Below are 27,507 nucleotides of genomic sequence, written 5' to 3' on the forward strand. Positions count from 1 at the left end.
TTTTTGAAAATCAATATAAACAACATCCACACACTTTTTGTTATCTAAAGCCAAGGTAACCTTGTCATAGAAATGCAATAAATTAGTAGCAAACGATTTACCTTTCCTGAATACATACTGCAAACTAGTCAACAGACTATTAGTCTCTAAGAAATTCATAATATTAATTTTTTTCTCAAGTTTCGAAAATCTTACAAACCACTAAAGTCAGACTTACAGGTCTATAATTCCCAGCATTTTCTTTAGACCCTTTCTTGAAGAGCTTCGTTATGTTAGCCAGTTCCCAGTCCTCTGGCACTGTCCCTGAGTTATAAGAAGCAATGAAAATATTTAAAATAGCATCCACTAATTCCTCTGCACATTCAACTAAAATATTTGGATAAATATTATTTGGTCCCAGAGCTTTAGTTGCACTAATTTCCTCTGCACATTCAACTAAAATATTTGGATAAATATTACTTGGTCCCAGAGCTTTAGTTGCTTTAATTTTTTTCAAGTGAAATAGAACCTCCTCCCTGGAAAACACAAAATTCTCAAGCTGCATAATAGCTTGTGTCTTGCTAGTGTCACTAACTTTGGTTATCACTAACTTAAGTTGACTTTGGAATGTTAAAGAAAATTTTCCGAAAAAAGGATAAGTCAAGTTGGAAGTCAATAGAATTTTATGAATTACAAAAAGATTGCTTGCTTTAAGCAGGGCTTGCTCGTTAAGTGCAAGTTATGCTCCCATAGACTTAACATTGTACCAACCAAGTATTTCTGATTACCTCACTAAATACAGGTTCTTGTTAAATCAGGGCTTGTCATAAGCGAACTCAACTGTAATAACAAAACAAGTTAGGTTTTTTTTAGCCAAAATTCTTTTTGCATGAATTCTTTTTAGAAATTTGGTTTTCATATCGATTTTATAACAGTTATGGTGATCTTGACACTGAGTATGGAAATCCATCAGATTTCTATACTAAAATTATTCAACTCATTTTTGTCTCTTTCCTATAGCTTTAAAAAGAAGGAATTCGCTACTATTTGGTTCTTTATACTGCTCCTAAAAACTTGATGAAAGAGAAACAACCATTTGTACAACAACTGCAGCAATGGTACAACCATGTTGTACCATTGCTGCAGTTGTTGTAATTTGTTTGTGATAGGGGAGATAAATTCTGATTAAAAGTTTTAAAGGTCTTAAACTACTTGAATTGCAAAAAAATCCGGAAATCCATCACCAGCGCAAATGCCAGCATCTCTGTAATTTAAAATAGTTTGACTCCTGTATTACCTATGCTGATTGAAAAAGAGACAGATAATAATACAAAATCCATGTTAGTATACAGATATGAGAAAATGAGCTCGTTTAGTTCTGGACGAACTTCTTATGTGTTTTAGTTATAAAACAAATAAGTGACCAAAAGATACATACATTTTAACATTTATTTTTCAAAATAAGTAGAAAAGAAAATTCACAAGTTTCAAGAAATAATTACGTATCAAATCAAAAATTATAACTTCTTTGCAGGTAAAAAACTTTTTCTTTGAAAATTTTAATACCGAAGACAAACTGCTAAGAATCACTGTGATTTGCCACAATAACAGGAATAAAATATTGATTGTTCAGACCTTCTGTCTAGTAAAAACTTTAATTGCAATTTTCACTAACAAATTAACTCCACAAGTCCTTTGAGTCCGATCATCGACAAATCGCGCGATGAATGTTCGAACGTCCATTAGGAATGTAAATTATACTACACAAATCTAGCCCAGCAAGGAGTGTAAGGGCAGTATCCACATTTTTCACACAACAGGGGCTGGTGTGGCCTAAAATGTAGATTTCCTCGTCTTCTGTACGATGTAGGTCGGTATAAACGTGTATATCTAAAAAAGAAATAGGTTATAAACGAAACAACTGAAAAAAAGTGTCAAAAAATATTTCTATGGTTTAAGCAAATTTGTATATTGTTCATAAATCTCCACCAAAAATATTTAGCATTGAATGTACGAAATATACATTCCAAAAATAAAGAGAAATTGACCTACTTTTAGCTTCAGGGCACACATGCCCCCCTCCCCGGAAGCTCTTACTCCCAGCGCCCTGTACACAAGCGCTATCAAAACCTCTTATTCCTCGCAAAAAGTACCTTCCTTGTAAGCGGGTCTTAAAAAGATCTTTCTTATTTTCATTTAATTTTTGCGTTTACTTATTTATCTATTTCATTTACTTACTTATTTTTAATTTTAGTTTAACAGACTCGAAAGACTATAGGGGAAACTGGGGTAAAGTGAAATAGTAAAATATTTCCACATTTTACAGCGCCACCAATTTAGCAATATTTTAATTATGCTTTCATAAACAGTTGATTCAAGTCAAAAAGTAAATAGCACAATAGTTTGTTTGTCCCCTCTCCCTCGGACCTGAGTGATGTCCAGTGCAGTCAGGGTTGGCAAGGTTTTGGACACTGGTAAAAACCACGGTAAATACTCGACATGCACCAATAAGCAAATTGGTGGATTACTGATCATTTTGTTTTGTTATTTTTATGCAACCAATTCCTCCGTCATTTTTTTTTTTAAATTTATTATTTTAGAAATAGTTAACAGTTTATTTCTGAGAGAATTTTTCGCCTCTTTCCTATTTTTCCAAAAATAATTTCAAAATTTCATGCAATTTCTTTCAGTCACTTTTTCATATTAATGTTAATAAAATCACATAATGTCAACTAGACATGAAAATTTAAAAATATTAGGGCAGCCTTTGTTCAGCAGGCAAATTTAGGAGCATTTTTTAATTTAAATTTATTTTTAAATTATTAGTAACCATTTAATCCAAATTTTTATTCATTATTTAAAAACAAAAATAAGGTTTCTAAAGAGGAAAATATTGACTCATGAAAAAAATGCAACATTGCATATATGTGCATATTAATTTAAAATAAAAATAATAAATAAAAAAATATTACTTCAACCATCAGCTTGTAAAAAAATAAAAAAAGTAAAGTATATACATTTTTTTTACATTAAATAATATTTTAAAAAATAATTTTCTTCATATTGAATCAAAAATTAATAATTTAAATAGTAAGTTGTATAATGTAATCATATGTATAGTTACGAGGAACAAAATAACTGAAAAAATAATTAAGTTGTGTCAACAAAAGCTGGGGTTAGGGTATCATCGTAAACTTTAGGAAATGATCCTCATTTTGTTTAAGAAATAAAGCAAAAGAATTAAGGGAGAAAGAGAGAGTTAAGGTGAGGTTCCTATGGGATCATACACAGATTTATTTCTGCCCTTCAAAAGATACGAGTAAGTAATAAAATTAATAACACATAAAAATAAAAAGTACCTGAAAGGCAGGTGATATGAAAAGTGTAGGAAAGGGCTGGGGGGGGGGTTAAATAATTTTCGCATCGCAATTAAAATGTCCTGTAATTTGATTATTCTTGGTGGTGTCATGTGAATTTCAGCTGTGAGAATTATTCTTTAATATTTCGTTTAGTTTTACACACTTTAGTATTGTGAATTTCCTTCCAAAACTCTACCAACTGTTACATAAGGACTTTTTTATGTAAGTTCTTTAAGTCCAATTTTGGACAGTCCAAAACCCAACTCTAAGGGCAGTAATTATTTGGTTAATAGAAGGCATATTTTTATTTTGAATGTGCAAAAATACTTTTATTTTAAATGTGCGGGGTAAGAGAAATAGCTTATTTTATTTACTTATTCATTCATTTAATAACTCACTAGCGTATTCACTCATTAATTCATTTACATTCCTCCATTTTTTAATTCCCTTCCTTATTCATCCATTCACTTATTTTTCTAATTCATTCACTATTTTATTCACTCATTTGTTTTTTCTCATACATCAATTTATTGATTTATTTATTCATTCATTAAACCAAAAATATTTTTAATAATCAAATAGATTTTTTTTTTTTTTGAGCAATCACGATTGCTTATTGTTCTCACTTGACTGTTTTTGGCGTCCTATCATTTTATTTTCCCACCAGCACCCTCCGCACCATCACCGTCGACCAGCCTCCTCACGATGCTGCTCCTATAGCAAAAGCCGTTTCCAGGTTGCGTCCATGTCCTACACACACGCGCATACATACACAACTACACACACACACACACATACATACACAACTACACACACACACACATACATACACAACTACACACACACATACATACACCTACACATACATACACACACGCATACATACAGACCAGAACATACACACAACACACATACATACATACAGACACATACACACACATACATACAGACATACACACACATACACACAAACCTACACACAACTACCCACACATTCATGCCTGCACACAGACACAAACACACATGCCTACACACACATACACATTCCCCCACACACACATTCATAGACACAACTACCCACACACTTATGCCAGCACACAGCGACACAAACACACATGCCTACACACACATACACATACCCCCACACACAAACACACACGCCTACATACACACACTCGTGATTGCGAAAAACATAATTTGAATTCAAGATGTCAAAATTCAATTTTTTTTTTTTTTTTTTAATTTTTGGCTGTAATGTGCCAATGTAAGCGAGAGCTGCTGAATCGGAAGAAAAATAGCGACTCCTGGATTTTGCAACGTCCGATTCCGACTCCGGCTTTACTATTATTAATATTATTATTTTTCCAAATCCCCCTTCCTCATGGGAAAGGGGGAAAGTTGTATATAATCGTAAACCTAAGATGTATACAACGTTAGAAATTCAATTTGAAAATCAAATTATCCAATAGTTGTGATTTCTAAACTGAGATTACTTAAAAATCCCATTAAAAAATGAATAGGATTAACTTGCTCCCCTTTAATGTTTAACAGATGTTGATCAAATCCTATGCTTTCAATTTTTGAAAGCTGGAACTTGAGGTTTTTTTTTTTTTTTTTGCTTAGTCAAAAAACTTTTTTTGACAGGGGCGGTCCTCCCCCTCCCGGGTAACACCCATCTGGTGGGTACCACCTCAACTTAATCTGAGAGTTTCAAAAAATTGAAATACATTTATTCTAAAAAATTTCCTTAAATAATATCCCCCCCCCCCCCTCCTAAATCATAAAATTTCATCTTAAAATTTTCAACGAAAATATTGCTCTATATTGCAGAGAAAGGTCGGGTACATGTACGTCTGGAGGAAATTTGCTCAAAATGCGGCGGTATACAGCTTTGTACGAATAGCTTTTACTATGGCTACATTTCTTAGCTTTTTTTTTTTTTTTTTTTTTGGCAGCTTTAGAATTAACCATCATGTACTGATTTTATTTTGAGCTTCTAAATGATAACCGAGCTTTCTTAGATAGTCTTTAGATTTAAAAAAAACATTTATATTTTATCGGATCTTTTGGATTTGGGCTTTAGGGGCAAGCTAATACTTATTTGAATTTACCAAGCACCCTCAGAAGTTTCCCGACTTGCTCAAGCGATTCATACATTCCTTTTAACATTTTATAACTGTGATCGAGGTAAAAAAAATATTATTTTTATTTGAAAGTGATTACTTAGGAAATGTTAGGCAACAAAACTGTTTGCTGACAGTTGCTATCACTTAAATAAAGTTAAAAAATAAGCAAACTAAGAGACGGCGTAGGTAGCTGTTACAGAAAGCTCCATAAACAATCAAGCCAGCTGGTTGCCACAATGACAAGCATTTTCTTAATAGTAGCATGTAATCAAATTACTAGGTAGTCAGTATTTTAAAAAATACAAGGAGAGTCGATGAAAATTAAAGAAATAAAAAAACCCGGAGTCGGAATCGGCATATTTTCGAACGACTCCGACTCCTTTACCCCAAAATCAGTCCGTCTTCGACTCCGACTCCACAGACCTGTATAAAACACACTGTTCTTTCTTTATGTTCTGTTATTTACAGCAGATTTTTAAATTGCGCAATTTGCTGCCCCTAAAAGTAATAAGAAATTGAATTTCTAGTTCAATTCGGAACTATGTTTTGCATATATCCAAGCACTGGTACACACTCTAAATTATTATCTAAATTATTATTAATATTTTTTTTTAGCATTGAAGCAGTGAATCTTGTGGCGCTGAAGCAGATATTCATACTCTTAAAAAAAATTTCAATTTCGAAATTTGCCGCCCCTAAAATCTGCCGCCTACCCCAAGAGCCGGGCCTGTATTTATAAAACAAATTCCTGATTTGTTCATTTAGTAAAAGCAAATTATCTTAATCATTTCACTTTTTCAAATTCTATCCGAATTCCGAACCATAGCTATACGAAATCTTAAAAATACTTACATTAAAACGGCTTTGTTGATCATCTCTTTAAATTGGTCGAGCGAGAATGTTGGCTGATAGGGTTTCAAACAAGTCTTACACTTCATCTTCCATCTGTAAACTATCTTCTGCTCGATTAGACTAATGGTTACCCAGGAAAAGATTAAGGACCACTGATTATCGCAATCCGTGCAGTCGAACGCACCTTCACCGTGAATGTGTATTTTCCCATCGCCCTAAAAAATAGTATACAGTGTTACTACAGTGAAATGCCGTTGCGACTAATACCAGTATAACGAAATATTTGTTGCAAAGAAGTAAGATTTCAGTCCCCTTTAATTTCCATTACGTTGCTTGAATTCCGTAACGAAATTCGCGTTGCAACGAGCAAAACTTGCAATCCCTGGAATTTTACCAAGTTCCAAGGCATCAGAGCTTAGCGAAAAAAAATTTTATTTTTCGAGTCGCTATAGTTTGGAGAAGACTAAAGCAACTTTTTTTTTTTTTGAACCCTTATTTCTCTATTTCTAATACCGTTCAATACAGAGCTTTTTTCCCATTTTCTCCCTGAAAAACTCACAGAGAGTATTTGAGCACTAAGGAGTTGTCCACAATTGATGTCACATTTTGAAGGGGGAGGGAGATTCGTAAAATTGTGAGTTTGTGACAAGGAAGAGGGAGGAGGAAACAAAAAGTGAGACATCACGCATATTTTATATTCATACTAGTGGTACCCGCACGGCTTTGCCCGTAGTTGAAAATTAAAAGGTCATTCGGTTCGCCTGTATATTTGCAAATAATGGATGACGAATTTCTCGCCAATTGGCTATGTTCATTCGCTCTCCCATTCCACGTCATGATAATTTCGTAATTTACTCGTCCATATTACGATAAGTTTGCTCCGGAAAATGTTCTTAAAATTGAAATAGGAAAAGAATAAAATTGAATTTTCGAAAAATCGCTTCGAGGTGCACACCCCCATGCTACGAACTAACTTTGTGCCAAATTTCATGAAAATCGGCCGAACGGTCTAGGCGCTATGCGCGTCACAGACATCCAGACAGAGAGACTTTCCGCTTTATTATTAGTATAAGAGATAAAAGATGTTATGTGTAATTAAGTGTGACAAGGAGAGAGGGTAAAGTAAAATGTAACAGTTTATGACAAAGGGGGGAGGAAGCGGTCAAATATTCCGAAGAAAAGTGTGACATCAATTGTGGGCATAATCAAAATGGGAATTCGATGACGTGTCAAAAGCATCTCTTTTGCTGTCTCATCTTTCGGAGAGTCACTAATTGTTGTTGTTTTAGTATGCCAACTACAGGCAGGCAATTTAGGGTGCGCTGCTTCACTCAGTTGCGGCGATTCCCGGACCCCCCCCCCTTTTTTATGGTTAATTTATTTTATTTTCCAATTTAGAAACCAAAACTAGAAATTGTAAAAAAAAGTTTATGTTCATTGTTTAGATATTAGTAAATCAATTGTTTTACTTAAACAAGCCAAATTTGTTCAATGAAATTATTACCCAAGTGCTTGTGACTTCTTAAAATACTTTGGGATAAGTAATGTAAGTCTGTGTGAGGCAGTGAGAAGCAAAGGGACGTAAGTGGACAGTTTCAAGTTTTGAGTAAAACGTGTTTAAAGACAAAAGGTTCTAGGTAGGCTTTCAATGAAAAGTTTTTCTAAATCATACTGTATAGAAACACCTACCAGGGCTACTAGTACTAGCTCTTGTTCCAAGATAGAAGGGAGGTTCACCTACCATTTGTTTTGTGCTGGTTATCTCCAAATTTTTAATTTTGCACTTGCATCTATTTGCTTCTCACTGCCTTATTTCACGTCTAAGTGTTTTTTCAAAGAAAGTTATTGTGTACATAATTCATCAAAATCTTTAAAAAAAAAACGTGAGTTAAGTTGTTAGATTTACATCAATTATTAACTCTGATCCGCTCTCAAAACTAATCCCAACAAAATTTTGTTACTCTTTTTTTTTTCTTTTTCCTTTCTTTTCTTTTTGCTGCTAATAAAAGACTTTTGGCTTTCAGTTGTCTTTTTTTTTGTCTCCCCCCCTTTTCCCCCCTAATCGCCGCCCATGGCTTTACTTTTTCAACTGTACCGTAATTTGGTGTGAAGTTCGACTTCCACAGCACTAACATGCTATAAAACCCCGTTGTCAGTGTTATATAACCACCCTTCAAGCCTTCACTCTGAAAATATTCAAGGTAGAAGGCAGGAAATATTCTATTTCTGCTTCAAGCTCATTTAAGTATTTATAATTTTGTTTTGAGAGCACTACATAATGCTTTAGCATAGGTCTGCTTCAGTTTCATCGAAGTAGAGGAGAGAGAGTCAAATCACGATGAGGATTGTTTACATTTTGTGAAAAATACTATACTATTTGCTTTCCTTTTTTTCTTTTCTTAATACACTTAAGATTAATTTAATATAAAAAAACATACATTAAAAATATTAACAGCGAAAAATTTTTAAACTAACGTGCAATTATAGAATAACGAGTAATAAGATAGTCGAACCCGCCTAATAGGAGAGAGAAGGGACCACGATATTTGCTCGTTATAACCAAGTACTCGTAAAAAACGGATTCGTAAAAAAATTATTAAAATTCTTACATTTTTGCTTTGATATCAATTTTTCTACAGTGTCAAAGAAGTTAGTTAATTTCTTTGAACTCGCGTATTGTCTCTTTCTTGCGTTATTGATGCCTTTCGGAATAATCATTTAGCCTCGAAACATCGTCATTTTCACCCCCAGCTTCGAAAAACAGTTGAAGTTTTTCTGCATATCAAAAGACATTATGTTGATGATAGTTTAGTTTCAAATTCTGCAATTTTTACTTCCTTTTACAAAAAAGGAAGTATTGTATTTGCGAAAAAAATTTCACTCAAAAATCGATCTTAATTTCCATTTTGTTCACCCCCGAATGAATGTTGAGTTTTTTTTTTTTTTTCAAGAACGGTATGTCCTAGAAAGTTGAAATTTTGTACGTAGACTCCTAGTGGGGTCTAGCTGTGCATCTCCCCTTTTGGTTGCATTCGGGTGTTTTTAAAGGGGTCTTTTGCCCCTTTTTGTTGGGAAATCATTCTTAATTTCGATGTAAACTCAAGTGGTGTTACAATTTGGTGGACACTTGGCGATATATCGCCAGTCTTTTGGTCGCCAAGTTTTGTCACAAACTTGGCGACAACTCTAGCGTTTTTTTTTTTTTTTTTAAATCCAGGGTTCGTGGAAAGTCATGGAAAAAAGATAAACAAATTTCAGACCTGGAAAAGTCATGGAAAATTAATATTTTCATTAAAAGTCATGGAAATTTATTTAAAGTCATGGAAAAACGTCCTGGGTAGTAAGAAAGTAACAATAGCTAAAAGAGCGCTAGAAATATTGAGTAATTTAGCAATATTGCATAAAATTGAACGATCTAAAAAACAAACACGAGTTCTGGAATCCAATTTCATCTGTTTCTGAAACAGATGCTCGCTTTTTTTTTGTGATGTGATTTTACTACTGAGGCATCTCTAATTTTGAACTCACCATAATTTTCAGTACTTCTTATATTTTATATTCTGTAGTAGTAGACTTGCACGTTCTTGATTTTGCCACGCCCCCTCAAAAAAGTAATTCAATTGCATCAGAGTTCATTTCAACTACTTGTAAAAAGTTCATTATTAAATTTATCAGAGTTTATATTAATATGTTGAAGGCTTTAAAATGAAGACTTTAGTAAGGCAATAGAACATAGAAACGGGAATTCTAATACTCTAAAACAGTAGTGCCCACCATACAGATCGCAAAACTGATCCTTTTGGCCAGCTGAAATATCTGGTTTTGAAAAATGAATTTACTGAAAAAAAGTGGCTTTACTTTAATAAATGAATATCCTGTCCAGTTACATGGTTAATTAGATGCACTATTGACATCAAAGGGCAATGTTTTTATGAAGTAAGTTTATTATTTTAAACTTAGTGATGACTCATTAAATTTTTGTCCCATTCAATTACTACTCTGCCCTATTTATTAAATATTTATTAGACATTTAAACATGAGTTGTGTTGCATTCACTATATTTTTATTTTACTTGAATTTATGTGATGAAGACAAATTAAGAATAATTTATTACTTTCAGCAGTATACACTGATATTTTTTTTCAGTCACAAGTAAGTGCTCCAATGAGGTAGTGGCACTCACGTAAAAGTTTCTAATACCCATTTCCGAAAAAATTGGCAAGTTTGTCATTAAATAGTACTACTCTCTTCGTGTAACGAGGTCATGAAAATTTTTATGAAGTCATGAAAAAGTCATGGAATTTTTTCATCCAAATAGAGTATGAACCCTGTAAATCAGGTTTCAATTTGGCCACTGTTGGTGATATTTAGAGAGTAAAAAACTATTGAATCACATTAAAATTACCAATAATGGAAAATGACATTAAATTGGAGTAAAAGGAAGTCATGTGAGGCACACATCAGCTCATTAATAACGTCGTTGCTTTCATTGATTTTTTCATTTGAATTAGCGTGAATTCGAGATACAATATAATCGGAAATTGGTGAATGTTGGTTAATGGTAATTGGTTAACGGCAATATTATCTCGGAAGTGTTAACATTGATTTCAACAAACATTTAATTTTTCAATGCTTTCTAGCTACAAATAAAAAAAAAGTCGGCATCACTTGTTTAAAAATTTTAAGACACATCATTTTACTGGAACTCAATAGAAATTCTATGAATGGGTCATTCCATAGTGACGAACATAACATTCCAAGGCTCTGTTTCGTTGCATATTATGAGTTTTAAACGTTTAATAATCATTTACTTGTGGCTTTGCTGAATTGTGTGAAAAAATAAAACTTTTGTGTAACACTTTATACTGGAAAACACAGTATAAGTCACACAAATTGGTTTTTGAAACTAAATTACTATAGTGAGGCGAACGTAACATTTTTGCAATCTGGAACATTTGTATGAAACTCAACTTTTAATTACTCTATAGTTTGAGTAGATATTATTGTAAAAACAATGAACTGCGTTAGTTTCATTCCTGAACTTTATTTTTCATGCAGAATAATACACATTTTTGCTTATAATGTAACAGGAACAATATTTATTTAAAATATGACGTGTGACGGAATATTTTAGAAATATATTAGTTTTAGATTTTTGGACAGATACGTGTCTAAATATAAATTAATAAGCAAGCCCCCCCCCCCTCCTCCCCGATATTTTATCTTAAAATAAACACTTCTATCAACAAATTTTTAACTTGAATAAGATATTGCATTTTTATTTGCTTCGTGCAAAATTTATTTTTTTCTCCTCTGTTTTGAAGTGAAACTTTTCATGCGAGGACTTCTGATCCCAAACCTTTTTGAGTAACGGAAGTGACATAGCTGTTTTTTAATTGTTGCCAAAAAAAATGAAAAATGATAGTAATTATAAAATGTTTTTTTTTTAATAAATTAATCTCAAGGCTAAATTTAAGCAATTATATATTTGGATTTTAAGCAAAGCATTTTCAACGTTTCAAATAATGTAGGTTTTCGAAGATTTTTTTGATTTAAGTCAAGTCATCAGTTCAAAAGCGAAATCCACATTGTTACGGTTTGGCCATGAATTTAGTTTTACAACTTTTATTACTCAAATTTACTTTATAATTACTTTTTTTTCATTGTTTTTGGCAACAATTAAAAACTGGATTTCGAGTAATGTTTAGTTTTTCTCGTTGTCTATAATAATATATTTTCTTCATTAAAATATACAACTATGTTCTGCGTATGCCCAAGTCAGGAGCAGAAAAAAACGATTCCATCAGATGCGTTAAATGACATTTTTTCTTTTATCTTGAAAGGTTACATATCTACCATGCCAATTTGGTTTGAAATCAAGAACTGCAAAAACTTCACGAACGGTCCCATTCATGTTTGCAAAACAATTCAAACCTCTGAATTAGAGGTGCGACATCGATGGCAAAACATCGATGTTAGAAATTAAAACATCGATGGTATTGATACATCGACCAAAAAACCTCGATGTTTTAAAACATCGATCTTTTTATCAATGTATAAAATACATTTTTGAATATACTACGCTAATTTAAGCAATACAAAAGGATACTTACCCGACGAATATATTGAAAATACTGAACTTCAAATCATGAATATAATTTATTAAGAATAGTTTCGCAACATCTTGGTATTATATAGTAAGGCAAAAATTGATAATAAGACAAGCACCGATTAATACAACTAGTTATAGTAATAAGGAAATATTTTCAAACTGAATGAAACTAAAAGTAAATTTACATCAAAAAAGAATCTAAGAAAAATGTATCATAGCACTTAACGTCAGTTTAATGATGAGAAAAAGCTGTGCTCATTATTTAAAAAATACAAAATTAATTCTAACAGTTATTTTTAAGAGCAAGAAATATGTGTTTTACTGTTAGTTAATAATTAAACACAAATTGTAAGTAATAGAGGGAAGACTTGTTGGGGGAAGTCGATAAGTAACCCCGAATATTGGTGTTGACAATTGGCGAAAAAGAAATTTATTTACTTTTTCCCAAGAAGCGCATTTCTCTTTTCGCAGACTATCCCACCAGTCAGAGAATCATCTCTTTCCGATAGAACAGAAGTTGCTATCACTATCAAATACTTTAAAGCAACTTTTACCAACTCTCTCTTACCAGTTATAATCTTCACCCTAGTAACGTATAGGAAATCCCTTTCGTTTAAGAACCTTACTGGGTCATTCCATGCGAAATGAGCAAATCAGCTGTGGCTGACATGTCACAGATTTCAATGAAAATTTTTATTTAGGTAAACCATGCATATCTATGAGGAAATGCAAAGTATGAAAGTTTAAAAACTGTTTGTTGCTTTGTTATTGAAATTAGAAATTGATGCTTACGCTAAGCCTAAATTTTCAGAGTTCATTGCTGCCAGTTTGTGACTCAATAACTCCATAAGTTGTAAACGTACACTTAAAAAATAAATATTTTCGCATTCTATAAACAAATCTCTATTGAGAAAGAGCAAAGTAAAATTTACTCGGATCTTTTTTTGAATCTGAGATATTAACAAAGATTGAAATTTTGCCAATTTACTTCAGATTTTAAATCACTCTTCTAGATCTTTTAATGAAAACATAACAGTAAAAATGATTCAGATTGAAAAACCATCTATAAGTAACTATCTGCTCTAATTTAGTAACTGTTTATAAATTTCTTAATGACGAAATTGTACTCAAAAAAATCGAAAATTTCCAAAAATTTCATTTTTTCCTCTATTTCAGATGTTTTTTTGAAAATGAGGGAATGCTCCAAATTTGCTCATTTTTTTTTACATAATATATCGAAGTGTCTTTTAGATGCTACTAAATTTTAATCATTGATATCAGCGTATTTTTGTTACTAGAGTAACTTGAACTAAGGTAAAATTTCATTAGTTATTTCTTTTTATTTTGTAAGTTTAGCAAAACTAACCATTTTTTTTTTCGTGTTTCATTTTCTCAAAAGCATGTTTATGAAGTACATGCTGAAATGTACATTTTTCTAAATTGAAATAAATGTCAATTTTACTTGCTTTTGTATCATTTAGTCGTTTATCAAGTTCTTTGAATTCTCGTTATTTCACATAAGGGTCAATCATACAGGTTCCACACAGTATAAACTTCTCATTTATGTCCAAATATTTCTAAGTTATCAAATTAAAATAATTATTTTGAAAATTACAATATGTTTTTTCAGTATAATGTATTATATAGGGCACAATATACGTAATTTAAGAAGGTGCCATGAAGTTTTTACACTTTTTATTTCTGTTTTAGTGTGTGAATTGACTAGCGAAATTGCTTAATTTCAAAGACCTGTATCTTTTTTACAAACAAAAAAAAAAAAAAAACAATATGTATAACATGTATAGTACTTGAATGGAATATTCATTTGGCCAGGAAATTTTATTTTTAATTCAATCCTCTTTTGGTTTATAGGGGTCTAAAAATGTCATTTTTGTCATTTTTCCGAATTTTGAGGGGCTATAATCTATAAAGGGTACACAAACACACAGCAACAGTTACATACTCTTTTTAGCATGGTTCCAGTGATTAGTTTTTGCCGTATTTCATTTTGTGTTTCCGTCCCCTACGTGAGTTATCCCCCTTTGAAATGAGTAAAATTTTTACATTTGGTCTTGAACTAACCTGCTGCCATTATTTTAATTATTAACGCACAGCTGCGTAACTCAGCATGTAAGACTATCAACTTATGCACTTTAACATCAAAGCGTTAAATTAACGGTCATAAATGTAATTTAAATAGATTTTGGACAAAATGCAAAGGTCTAAAAGTCCCATTTTTGACTACGAAAATCACTTTTGATGACCTCCAAAAAATCAAAGTTGAGAGAAAAAATAAAAGAGGTTTTAAACATCTTTCATATGCAGCTTTTAGGGATATGAATTTCAAAAAAATTAAAAATGGTCCAGCGCAACCATCCGTCGAACCTGTATGGATTGACCCATAAAACAGAAAGAAAATGCTATTTTTCTGAATTTTATTTTACGTTTGGAAATCAAAAACCAATTTCGAGTTTCTTCAAGCAAATAGTAGAAACACAGCTCTATATTCTTGAAAAATTTTAAAGTTGTCTGAATTTTCCCTCATTTGAATTTTTGTGTGTACGTGAAGGGGAAAATCATCATTTTACAAAATGTCACTAAGTTTAAAACTGATTTTGAAGACAAATAAGTTAAAATACAACTTCAAAAGTAAGGTATTTCTTTTATGATACTTAGCACAGTATTGGGTATTAATTTCATCAAAGCTAATGCATTCCTTAAAGATTGAGATTAAAAAATAAAATGCTTAATTTATGAGAAAATTGAAATATTTTCAGTTTTTGAGACTCGGTTAAAAAGTAACTATAATAACTTTGAAAATTTTACTGATATCAGATTGATTACCCTACTCCACAGATTGCAAAAACATATAACTTTTATGTTTTCATTAAATAGTTAACAAGATACAAGCCTTCAAAGTGCAACATTTAGCATTTATGAGAGTGCTGTTCAATTTGACCAATTTTCAATCGCATGTAACTATTTAAATAAAAAATTTTAAGCAAAAATATGTTAGAAATTTTTATATAGGCATAAAAGGAAATTGTATACCAAATTTCATAAAAATCTGTTACCATGCGGCCACCACTTTTTTGCGAATTTTGCTGATTTCGCATGGAATGACCCTACTGCAAGTTCTGGCACCTGACTACCAGTGTTAGGTTCTTCTAATAGCTTTGACCTTTTCCTCACTCTCTAGTTAATCTTTTACTATCTTGTAGGGATCTTCCCAAAAATCATCCTCTACACAGGAAAATTGATCTTATAAAATGGGTGTAAAAAAATTATTATTATTATTATTATTGTTATTGGCAACTCCATAAGTAAACTTAATTACCTAGCTAGAAAATTGGAGCAAATTTTGTGATAATTTTCAATTAAAATACAAAAATATCAATATCGAAACCAAAACATCGATGGTCCAAAAACATCGAAAGAAAAACATCGATGTTTCAACAAAATTATCGATGTTTCCAAAACATCGACATCGATGTCGCACCCCTACTCTGAATACTTGCCTGAGAACCTGAAACAAGTTGTTTACCCTGTCATTGAAACTCTTTGCGCATCCTGAAAATTTATTGATATATAGCCAAGGTTTTTGATGAAAGGAGGTACATATGAGAACTAGAGTTTTTAAAAGGTTTTAAACTTAAAAACTTTAAGTTTAAAACCTTTTAAAGAGAGTCTGTTTCCTAAAGCATTCAAACACTAGAAATTTTGTCATTCCATCCCTAAATTTCAAAGCCACCGATTTTACAGAGATTATTGCTCGGAGCACAACAAAGTTATCAATCTTCATTTTTTCTTCGAAATGTTACTAACGAAGTCGGAAAATATTTCATTAAAACAGGTATTACACCAGGCTTGGATGTAAAATTATTCCCTTGCCATTACGCAAGCCGTCGAAAGATGCGCGAAGCTAGTGACGAAGGCAGTAGCGGATCCAGACGCTCCTGTTGGGAGGGGCGATTTAGTAATACATTATAAAGGGGAGGGGGTTGACTAATGAAAATACATTTTTAAAAAAGTTTAAGAAATGAAGCATGATGGTTTATATATATATATATATATATTTTTTTTTTTTTTTTTTTTTTTTTTTTTTTCTCGAATAATGAAAATTGTTCAAAGAGTTACGAATGTTAAGTGTTTCGAGATTCAAGAATAAAAAATTGGAAAAAAAAAGAATTTCTACTAATATTCTGGATCTTTTATCCATATTAATCTATTCAACTTTTGATGTGTTTGAAGACTCGTGAACTATCTTCAGTAGCCACTTAGGTCCTCAATTGTACTTTTTTTCTTTTTAAAGAAATGTAGCAGTATCAAGATATTAATTTAATAATCTCTCTCCAACTATTGGACAACAAGACAAAGGGACCGCCCAAAATCCCAGATCTGATTTCCCATTCGAAGAAAATTTCTACTTTTTGTGGGTAATAGAAAAAGGGAGGCTTGGAGTTCCCCCTCCGGAAAAATTTTGAAATTTACGGGTATATTTTCGAAAAAACAATAGGGAAGTTTTCGATTTTTCAATTTTATTTTTATATGATAGAGTAACATGTATGAACATCATAGGTGAAAACATTTTTGCGATACGATAAGTAGTTTTTTTAAATTCATTTTTAAAGTTCAAGCGCTTGTGACGTCAAATGGCATAGGAAGTGACGTCATGCGCTCTTCCGATAGGGGAGAAGCCGAAGATCACGCATTTGACTTCGAAGACGAAACGTAAAAGGCTTATCTCCTCGCATTTAACTCCTTGCGTTTCTGGAACATTAAACCTCTCATCCTCTCGGAAATATTCGAATATCATCATTGATGTTACATGAGGAAGATTATTTAGATTGTGCTTTAACGAATCCGGTCTCCATAGTGTGTTCAAAAGGATTATTGAATTTCTAAAAAATAAAAATATCAGCGCGCTCAAAATGTTCCTAGCGAAAACAAGGGATCTTCGGCGGAAGGCTGCCCATTCGCGCCCTGTGACGTAGGCTCGTGACGTTTCAGAAGCGCGCACTTTTGCGCGTGGATTTCTAAAAATTCATTAAAAATCAACCACGGTGTTTTAAAATTCGGCGATGGTGAATTTTTTAGTTTTGAGGGTCAATTAACAATATCCAATAGCCAAAATATGAACATTTAATAGGTTGCAACTTCCCTATTGCTTGCTGTCTTTGGTTTTTTGAAGGGAAAGGATGAGATTCAGGAATTCTCCCACAGTCGTTTTTTGATTTTAGAGCTTCAAAAACGCAATTTTAGATATCTTTAGTGATGCTAAAAACCAAGGGGTTCGGGTGTTTTCCCCCGGAAAAAAAAATCGGCATTGGAAGACCTAAAAACGAAATTGTACGCCATTTTTGATGACAAGTAACAAACGACATGGGATTCAGAACTTTTCCCCAGAAACTTTCCGATCTAGGAGTTCCAAAAACGCTGTTTTAGACGATCTTTGAATGATGTTGAAAGATGAGGAAAGAAGGAGGTAGGGGCTCCTCTGCGGAGCATTTTTTAAGGAATTTTTACTAGGCGACACAAGTTTTATCATAAAGGCAGTAACATTCCCAATAATTTTCCTATTTTTTCAACAAACGTGTGCATATATCGTCGCCTCAAAGTAGTATTTCTGTAGGTACTTTTTGTTCTGACGTGACTCCCTGGGACTTCTGATTTAAGAGGAAGCCGATATGAACCTAACGTAAGTATAATATCAAGTCCGAAGTAAAGGGGGTCCAGGGGTTTCTCCCCCGGAAAATTTTCGAATTCGTAATCTTAAAAACGCATTTTAGACGATCTTTGGTAATGTTAGGGAAGAAGAGGTTTGATGGCGCTCACTTGTATATTTTTCGAAATTGTAGCTCTAAGAATGAAGTTTTAGACGCTCGTTTTGATGATGTTAGAGGGAGGAGAGATTTGAGGGCCTGTCCAAGATAGTTTTTCTGATTTGGAATCTTTGAAATGCATTTAACTGTCTTTCGTAATATTAAGCGTTCGGGTGCGACCCCCTCCCCCCTGCCCATTTTTCGAAATTGAAACCTTAAAAATGCAAACAATATGTCGAATAATGTTCAGGAGAAGGAGGTTCGCGTGGTTCTCTGGCCGATTTTTTTTTTTTTTTTTTTTGCAATTGTAGTGCTAAAAACGCAGTTTAATACGATCTTTTCGTGATGTTACGTGGAGGAGAGATTCAAGGGCCCACACGAAGAATTTTTTTTAATTTGCAGTCTTAAAGATGCATTCTAATTATCTTTTATAATGGTAGGGCAAAAGAAGTTTGGAGCGCTCCCCAGGAAATTGTTTGATATTGTAAAATTGTAGCTCTAACAAGGCTGTTTTAGACGATTTTTGGTGATGTTAAGGGGAGGAGAGATGAAAAAGTCCATCCCAAGGAAATTTTTCTAATTTATAGACTTAAAAACGCATTCTAGACTATCTTTGGTAAGGTTAGGGGTTGAAGAGGTTCTGAGGTCTACTCCCAAATTTTTAATAAATTGCAAATGTAGGCAATCCACAGGGGTGCTCCTCCCCTGATCAAGGGTGCACCCCCTTAAATATCGTGAAGATCCCCACAAAATCAAGAGCCCCCCACCCATTGAGAAAAATACCCGTCAAAACGCAAACACCCCCTAAAAACTTCTATGGCGCAATCTGCGCCATGACCCTCCCCATCTTGGTGGGCGAGCAGATTTTAGAGGACCATCAATTTATCGAAATTGAGCTCCAAAAACGTAGATCTTGAAGACTTTCAATGATGTTAGAGAGCATGAAGTCCCCCCCCCCCCGGAAACATTTTGAAACTCAAGCGGCTAAAACAAAATTTAGACTGATCTTGAACGATATTGGCGAAAATGAGAGGGGGGACCCTCCCCTGGAAACTTTTACAAGTTCTTTTTAAAACGCAGTTTTTAGACGATCTTTGGCAATATTACCAAGAGGAGTGGTTTGGAGGGTCCCATATTAAAAAGGGAATAAAGAATAATTACATAGCACTCACAGCATAAAGCCAGTTTTGCAGGGCCCAATTTCCCAATAGGCAGAGTTGGCAGCTGCCTATGGCGACAAAATTTTCAGGGGCGGCAAATTTTGCTTTAACCGCACATTTTTAAAATTAATTTTTTATTCTTGAAAGTAAAATATTTGCATTCCTTTATTTTCCACAGAGATCAATTTTCTTGAAATTTAATAATGATTACTTTCACACACCTAATGATTTTTTTTTTTTTAAATTTTTAATCGTGATATATTTTTTTCAAGTGGACAGTTTTCAAAAGCGGAAACTTTGGACTCTTTGCAATGTAATCCAGTAACAATTACTAATGAAATACTAAGTGAGTGAACGTAATAACAGAGGAAATTATTCAAATCGTTGATTTGTAGATGAAAAAAAATCATTGTAAAAATGCTGTTATAAAAAAAAGATGACAACTGATAAAATGGTTAACACATAAGACATCAAAGTTTAGTGCTCATCAAAGATTCAGCTATATCGATGTTAAATATCTAAGGTAGAGTTTTGACATCAAAACACAGTTAAGATCACAAGAGCACTAATACCTAATATTTTTTTAAAAACAAACAGAATTAATTGGGAAAGTCATCGTTTTTTTCCCCTGTTCTTTTTTTTTTCTCTAAAATCAAAAAATGTCTTTTTAAGCAAACGATGACAAATAATGAAACAACAAAGAAGTTTGTTAATTAATTCCGAAAATAAATATGCTGTCTTATGTGAAACATATCAACATGCTTAGTGTTCGAGACAAATCTCGCTTTATGTTTACTTCCCTATTTTCTATCATTATATTTTCCATTATAGGTTTAACTCAAGTCTATATCATTTTTCAGTATTTCATTTGCGTTGTAATTATAAGGAATGTTTTAAAACTTCAAAGAATGAAAGAAAACATGTTTTATGAAACTATATTACCATGAAAAAATAATAACCGTGCTCTATTAATTGTTAATTGTAAATAAATATACATATTGTAAATATTATTGAAATTGGTCTTATACGAATTGTTTAATAACCTGCCCAAGAGCAGTACTTGAGCCATGAACGATGTACAAAATTAAATAATATAAACAGAGGCGCGTCGAACTAAAATTTTCGGGTTTAGGAAAACTTTAATTTTACCGATTTCTATGTTGCAATATTATTTCCAAATTTGCCGAATTGCCAGCAAAATTTGAGGAACATGGAATTTTTTGGTATATCACTGTGACATCTTATCGGGGCTCCCCTGAAAGTGAAACGTCATCATTTCTTAATAAGCTTGACAGTTTAAATTTATAGAACCCTTTTTTTCGTGTTTTTGAGTGAAAGAATTTTTTCTTCTTTTAGGGGGGAGGGGGCTGCAAATTTCAAATCTGTCTTGGGGTGGCATGGAGCTAAATTCGGCCCTTCAGTTTTGTTAATATTTCTAAAACATATGATCAGGGCCGCAAGCAAGTAGCTAAAATTTTCTTAAGGGGGCGGGGGGTCCAAGACGGAATGAACTTTAAAAATGGGGGAATACTGAACAAGAAGCTTTAATTAATTAGTACTATTTCAATTAAAACTACAGTTATTAATGCATGATAAATAGCTTCAAATTAATTAGCTAATCAAAATTTTAAGGCATTAATTAAAGGTAATTAATCAAAAAAAAAATTTCTAATCACCTCTAGATAGTATGAAATGAAGTCTCCAAAAAGCGTTTTACATAAATTCCCGAATATGGGGGTGAAAAATTACCCGTTCATATTAACAGTTTTTATCGTTGGGAAATGCAGATTTTTTTTTTTTGCTCTCTGTGCAATTTTTTTCAATTCTCTAACTTAACTATGGTGGGAATTATGAGCGTTAAAAACCCGAATTTTTCAAGGCTTCGTTGCACTTTAGGCACTGTGGGTAGGTTCCCCTTTCAAATCCTTCGTTTCTTTCTTTTTTATTCCAATTTCTTCAAAGCATTTTATTTTGTTGTTATCCATAATCCTGCCTAAGAGTTGTGAGTTTCCAGGACACAGCGAACAAATTTGTGGCAATTCGTGATTGTGTAATTATATAGTTCGCAATCACGAATTGCGATAGGACCCTACTCGTAGGGTTTCTTGTTTATTCAAATGGAATGGAAATGGTCCAGAAATTGGCACCCGTGGTGGTACTGGTGATTTTTTACAATAGGTAGCACGAGGCATATCCATAAAAAAAGAAATGGTAATTAGGTTCCGGTAATAAAGATTAAGATTTTTATGGCCGATATCCACTAGTACACTAAGCATAATGATTATTTACAGCATGTAACGTAATGCATTTTAATTTCTTATCAAACTTAAAGATGGGTATTAGTAACGTAAATATTAAAGACGATTAGATGACGTTTCACTGTTTAAGTTAATCTATATAGGCGTTTTTTAATGAAAAAACATTTTACACACAAAAAAAAACTTTTTTTAAAATATAAAGTTTGCTTGAGTTAAGGAATGAAATTAATATGAATAAAATCAAACCGCAGAAGATTTGTAACTATGACGAAGAAAATTTCACTCTCTAAATAGATATTAAAAACAATTGTCGTCACAGAAATCTGAAAAATCAGAGCAGCATCAGTTTTGTTGAAATGATGATAATAAGTTATTCGCGTGATTGCTCAATAACCCTATGACAAACTACAGGACTACTGGAAACACAAGGAGTGTGCAGAATGACAATATGTTATTTATTCGATGCTATTTTTGTCTAAACGTAATATTTAGATGGGATACCAAAATAAGGCATAAGGCACAAAATTGTAAAAATAAAACACATTTCAAAAAAATGCAATACAATTTACGTATCATTTTTGGAGTGCGTTGAATTTTTTTCTTCTGTAGTTCGATTTTTTTGAAAGATTTTTTCCCTAATTTGAGGAAGGAAAAGTTTGCTATGAATACCAATAATAGATATGCGTTGTGCAACCTCAGAGGCTCACAAGTTTCCTGTAGGAGCCCCTGGCACCTTTTAAAAATGTGGTGCTGTCTACAATGGCTCCTCTGCCGACAGCCCCTTCCCTGAGTATCCCAAGGTGTCACTTTCCTTTCGCTATATGGCACAAGGCCTTTATATGGCCTTCCCTCAAAACCATTCCTACAAATGAGAGTGGGACGATTGCGAGAAAGGTTTATAATGGCTACTCATCATTGTTGACGAATGAAACTTTCCCGTGGTTCCCTCTGGTGTTGCATGGCTTTCTCCGATGCAGGCTGCTTCCCTCAGGGGAGTAGACTGATAGGAGAAAGCCATGGGTGTTGAGAAAAAGGTAAGCAAACCAAACCAGGGCCTGAAACCCTGTACACAGGCGCGAAAAGCTTATCGGCTATCATCAAGGGAAGCGCTAATGAGGTGGGGTACTAATCGATTGTTTAATCTGTCGCCGTGTGCGAGGTGACCCTGGGTGGCCCGTCTATGGGCAAGGCCTTTCCACAAGGAAAAAAAGCTTTCTTTCGGCAAGTACGAGTCAGCGGTTTTAATGAAGAAGAGGGGCTTCCTAAGGTTTTACAAAGATTTGAAAACCGTTTACAAAAATGAGTGAACCAAGCTTGGACTTTCCTATGTCGCCCAGTGGCTTGATTTTGCATCTTCTAGGCGACAGAATATTTTCACTACGCGACATTGGTGTCGCGTAGTCCCTATATTAAAAAATGCTCTGACTTGAAGTCCTGAAAACGCAGTCGTAAGCCATGTTTATGACATAGGGGGAAGGAACGGGATTTGGAACTTTCCATCGGAAATAGTTCGAAATTGGCACCTTGAAATGTGATGGTTGGCTAATGGCCATCTTTGGTAGCGTTTAAAGAGGATGGGGTCAGGAGCTATCCCTCAAATTTTCGATATTGAAGCTTCAAAAACGTAATGTTAGTGGATCTTCATTGATGTTAGGGGAAGGGCTCGGGATCGGGGGTTCTCCCCCGGAATTTTTTCAAAATTGAAGTTCTAAAAACGTAAATGAAATCCCTCATTAACGGCATTTTCGAAAAGGTTTCCGATTCCGACGATATTTTCTCTAAATTCAAAGCTCTAAAAATTCAAAATTTAGGCGATCTTCGATGACATTGGAGAAAGGGGGGGGGGGGGGGGTGAAGGACTCTCCTCTGGAAAATTTTTGGAATTAAAGTCGTGAAAATACAGTTGTAGGTGATTTTTTACGATGTGTTGGAAGGGGGGGGGGGGGGTTGGTGACCTTTTCCCGGAATTTTTTTTTTAATTTACAAACGTTTTGGGGGGCAACCCCCTCCTAACTGTGGATCTGCCGCTGGAGGAAGGCTTCGCTTAAAGTTAGCGAATTAAAATTAAGAGATGGCTACATTAGAGCAACATTGAAGTTCAGATCAAATTATGCCCAAGTTTTCAAAAACTCAGATTATAAATTAGGTTCAACCAGTAACACTTTCAACAATAAGACTTTTGCACTGCATAATAGAAATTTCGCTAAACATTTTATAATCTTCTATTATCTGAAAATGGATACTTAGTAAAAAAAAATTGGGACTTATACATAATTAGAAGATATCTTCAAAATCGGGAAATAAATGAATGTTGTTGTGTAACACATTGATTTTTAAAAGGGTTTTCCCTATATTACTGAAGAAAAAAAAAAAAAAACGGGGCCGGGGGGAAACTATTTTTTATCACAAAAAAAGCTGAAACTCTCATTTTTTTCAATTTTTTAGACTTGAGAAGAGATTAATTAGAAGGTATTATTCGACTTAAATATTTCTTTGTAATTTATCAAGGCTGCACCAATCGCAACTTTTCCGCCTTGAAGTATTAAAAAAAAAAGCATTGACACAAAATTTTTAAAAAAAGTCGTAAAAAAACATAAAATTTTACGTTTTCCCCAAATTTTCAGGCTCGTTGCGCGATCGGAAGATATTATCCGAATTCAATATGTGTCCCCCCCCCCCCCGTTTTCACCAATCGCAACTTTTCCGCGCTATAGCAACTCACAAAAAAAAAAGTTTTTTTTTTTTTTTTTTTTTTTTCGCTCCACCCTACTGCGCACTTTTTACACCAGCGATAGACGATACAGTCAGAGCAAGAAAAAAAGATATATAAAATTATGAAAACAAAATATCCATGTAACTCTTTGTTCTCTTTAGAAAAAAATAATAATAATGCCAAATTTTCACATTTCAAAGAACTTTTTTGATCCCAATATAACAAAAAAAAAAAGTCTCATGTATGATTGGTGGAAGTTTAAAAAAACATTTAACTTTTATGAGTCTTCATTATTAAAATATGTTAAAAGAGTATTTTCTTAAGTATGTACTGAGGCTTTTTAATAAAAAGGATTTTTTGTTCTTTAATTAAGAAAAATGTGTTCCTGAATGCATTAAATCGGGAGAAATAATGTCTACAATGGAAAGCATAATGATTTTCTTAAAACCTACTTGTCCTGTTTCTGTAATTGTTGTCACTGATACATTAGGAAAATAAATTACAATAACTTTTTTAAAATCTTTGAACAAAATATGCTTTAGATTTTTAAAGTTGTGTAATGTACACAGACTTATGATTCATTTGTAGATACCGCAAAATACTTTCCATGTTTAAGAATGTGTGATTTAATTTTACTTTGTTTTTAATTATTATTTGTAGTAGATAGCTAAGATTACGAGGAAATTAGTTTGCAAGAACTTGTTACATTGCTTTAGTGTTTTTTTTTTTTTTTTTAATTATTACTTTGAATAGTCAATGCATCATTGAAACAGTAATCCCAATGCTAGTGCTCCGTTTGTATTGATTTAATAAAATGCTTTTTTTTTATTAATACTATCAAATATAGGTCATGAGAAAGAGGGAGAATAACTCACAGGCTTTAGTTAGAAAGTTGAAAATATTGAAGAACAGCTATAACTGTAAACAATTAAACCTTACGTTTCAGTTTATTTTTTACAGAAGTAATACCAAATTTGCCATGCTTAGAGAACAATGGGAAATTCAAGAGATGAGCAATTCATGTAATACAATTTTTTTTTTTCATAAAAAGAGAAACTCACGTTAAACTATAAATTTGTTAGTGAGAAAACGCATAAAAAATTCTTGTTCGTCTGTGGTTTTTCCAATAAAAAAATAAATATAAAAAATAGTCAGTATTTAAAAAACGATGAAAAACAGATTGATTTTGCATTTTTTAAATGCAGTCATGTTTTTGAAGCATTTATTAGTTGAATGTTCAACTGTAGGTTTACATGTTTTTAGTACATACACATGTATGTGTCCTGTACACCATATTACTGTAAAAGACAACATGACTGACTTACTACATCAAATTGGGAGATTGAAAAATAAGTTTTTGTTTCATGGATCTCTTTTCACTGTATAAATTGATTTGCAAAACAGATTAGGTTTTTATCAGACATGTGATTTTCAATATTTTTAATTAATATAGTAATTTTTGAAAGATCAAGGTACTGTGTGCAGAGAAAAAAAGGGGAGGGGGGGGGGAGGCTCTGGACGAATTCAACGTTTCTGTTAATTTCACGCATCCAATTAAAATAATTGGATCTACAAACACAAAAAGCTATAGATTAAAACTTCTAAGTGTAGTTTAAAAAAAACTAACAGTTAGAGACGTACCGAGTACTCGGTAACTACTCGGTACTCGGCCTACTCGGCCAATTTGCCGAGTACTCGGTACTCGGCCAAATTCTGATCAGATACTCGGCCAATACCGAGTAGTTGCAAAAAATTGAATATTGTCCAAGACAGATACTAAAATTTATAAAAAAAGAGCAAGCATTATATTCTGCAATCATTTACAATTAAAATTTATAAGTCAAATTTAAATTTTGAGAATAATGAAGTTTGTATTGTTTCAATGGAATAAATCTCTATTTTAATGTCCCCAAAGTTAATAAAACTTATTTATTAAAAATTACGCAAAATATGTAAGTATAGAAAATATGGAATTTTTATATTAAAAATGGATTTTTGCTACAAACAAAAATTAGTTATAAAAAATGTAAAAATACCTTTGCTTAAAAAATAAAACAACCTTAAAAGTACAGTGCAGGAACTCTGCAGACACGTGTTTTGGCATTACAAGGAATTCCTTTTTCAATGCACAAAATGGGGGCTCGTAGATTTAAAGGCATCCGACAAAAGTCGTATTTTTTTTTGTTGAATGTCTTTACATGCTTTAGCTCACATGTTATGCACTGAAAAAGACGTTCCTTGTAACGGGGGGGGGGGGGGCAGAAACACGTGTCTGGAGTGTTCCTGCACATTTGTTTTATCTGCTTTTAAAAATTATTTATGTTTGGCAGATTAGAACTATAATTGATTGGTATACAGTGAAACCCCTCCTAACGGACACCCCTCAAAGGCGGACACCCCTCTTATGCGGACAATTTTTAATTCCCCAGTTCCAATGCAAATAACATTATTAAACCCCTGTCCTGCGGACACCTCTATATTGCAGAAAAAAAATTTGTCCTGTTAGTGTCCGCATTAGAGGGATTTTACTGTAATTTGTTTTAATTCCAACTTGATTAATCATACCTTTTATTTATTTATTTTTAATTTAAAAAATTATTTTTTTGTAAAATTTTTGACAGAAACAAAATTGTATATATATAATGCGTAATTAAATTTCAGCAGGAATTTAGTTTTAAAAACTATTATATGGACAAGGAGGTTTATACTACTATTCCAATAAGTTCAAAATTCATCACATGTGTGTCGGTGGTTCTTCTTAAAACATAATTGGTACTTGGAACTCGGCCGAGTAGTGAAAGGCCGAGTACTCGGTAACTCGGTACTCGGCCGAGTAATAAAAGGCCGAGTACTCGGTACTCGGCTACTCGGCCAAAGTGCTACTCGGTACGTCTCTACTAACAGTGATGTGTTAGTTTACACAATCATGCAATTTCACTATTTTGCATCCCATTTGGGTCGCATGTCTCACATATTTTAATCGACTATCTTCAAAAAAACATTTTCAAGTTTTAATTACCAAAATCATATTAATGAAATTTCTAATTAATATTCTGATTTGAAGTCTCAATTGCATTACGTACAAAAAATTTTTTTGTACATTTCTTGAAGTCTAGCCAATTTTCT

General features: G+C 32.9%; 1 protein-coding gene across 3 annotated transcripts in view; it reads right to left on the minus strand.

Annotated features, from left to right (window-relative positions):
- Nucleotides 1-1,433: 1,433 nt before the first annotated feature.
- Nucleotides 1,434-27,507, minus strand: part of LOC129217205 (uncharacterized) — a 59,981-nt gene continuing 33,907 nt past the window's right edge. For all 3 annotated transcript variants that reach the window (XM_054851473.1, XM_054851474.1, XM_054851472.1), the window contains exons 3-4: nt 6,317-6,531; nt 1,434-1,869 (exon numbers count right to left, since the gene is read on the minus strand). In XM_054851473.1, the coding sequence (XP_054707448.1) occupies nt 1,740-1,869; nt 6,317-6,531 (345 nt within the window). In that variant the 3' untranslated portion in view covers nt 1,434-1,739. The remainder of the gene's footprint in view (nt 1,870-6,316; nt 6,532-27,507) is intronic.

Source organism: Uloborus diversus, chromosome 2 (genome assembly GCF_026930045.1).
Source record: "Uloborus diversus isolate 005 chromosome 2, Udiv.v.3.1, whole genome shotgun sequence".
NCBI classification, from domain to species: Eukaryota; Metazoa; Arthropoda; class Arachnida; order Araneae; family Uloboridae; genus Uloborus; species Uloborus diversus.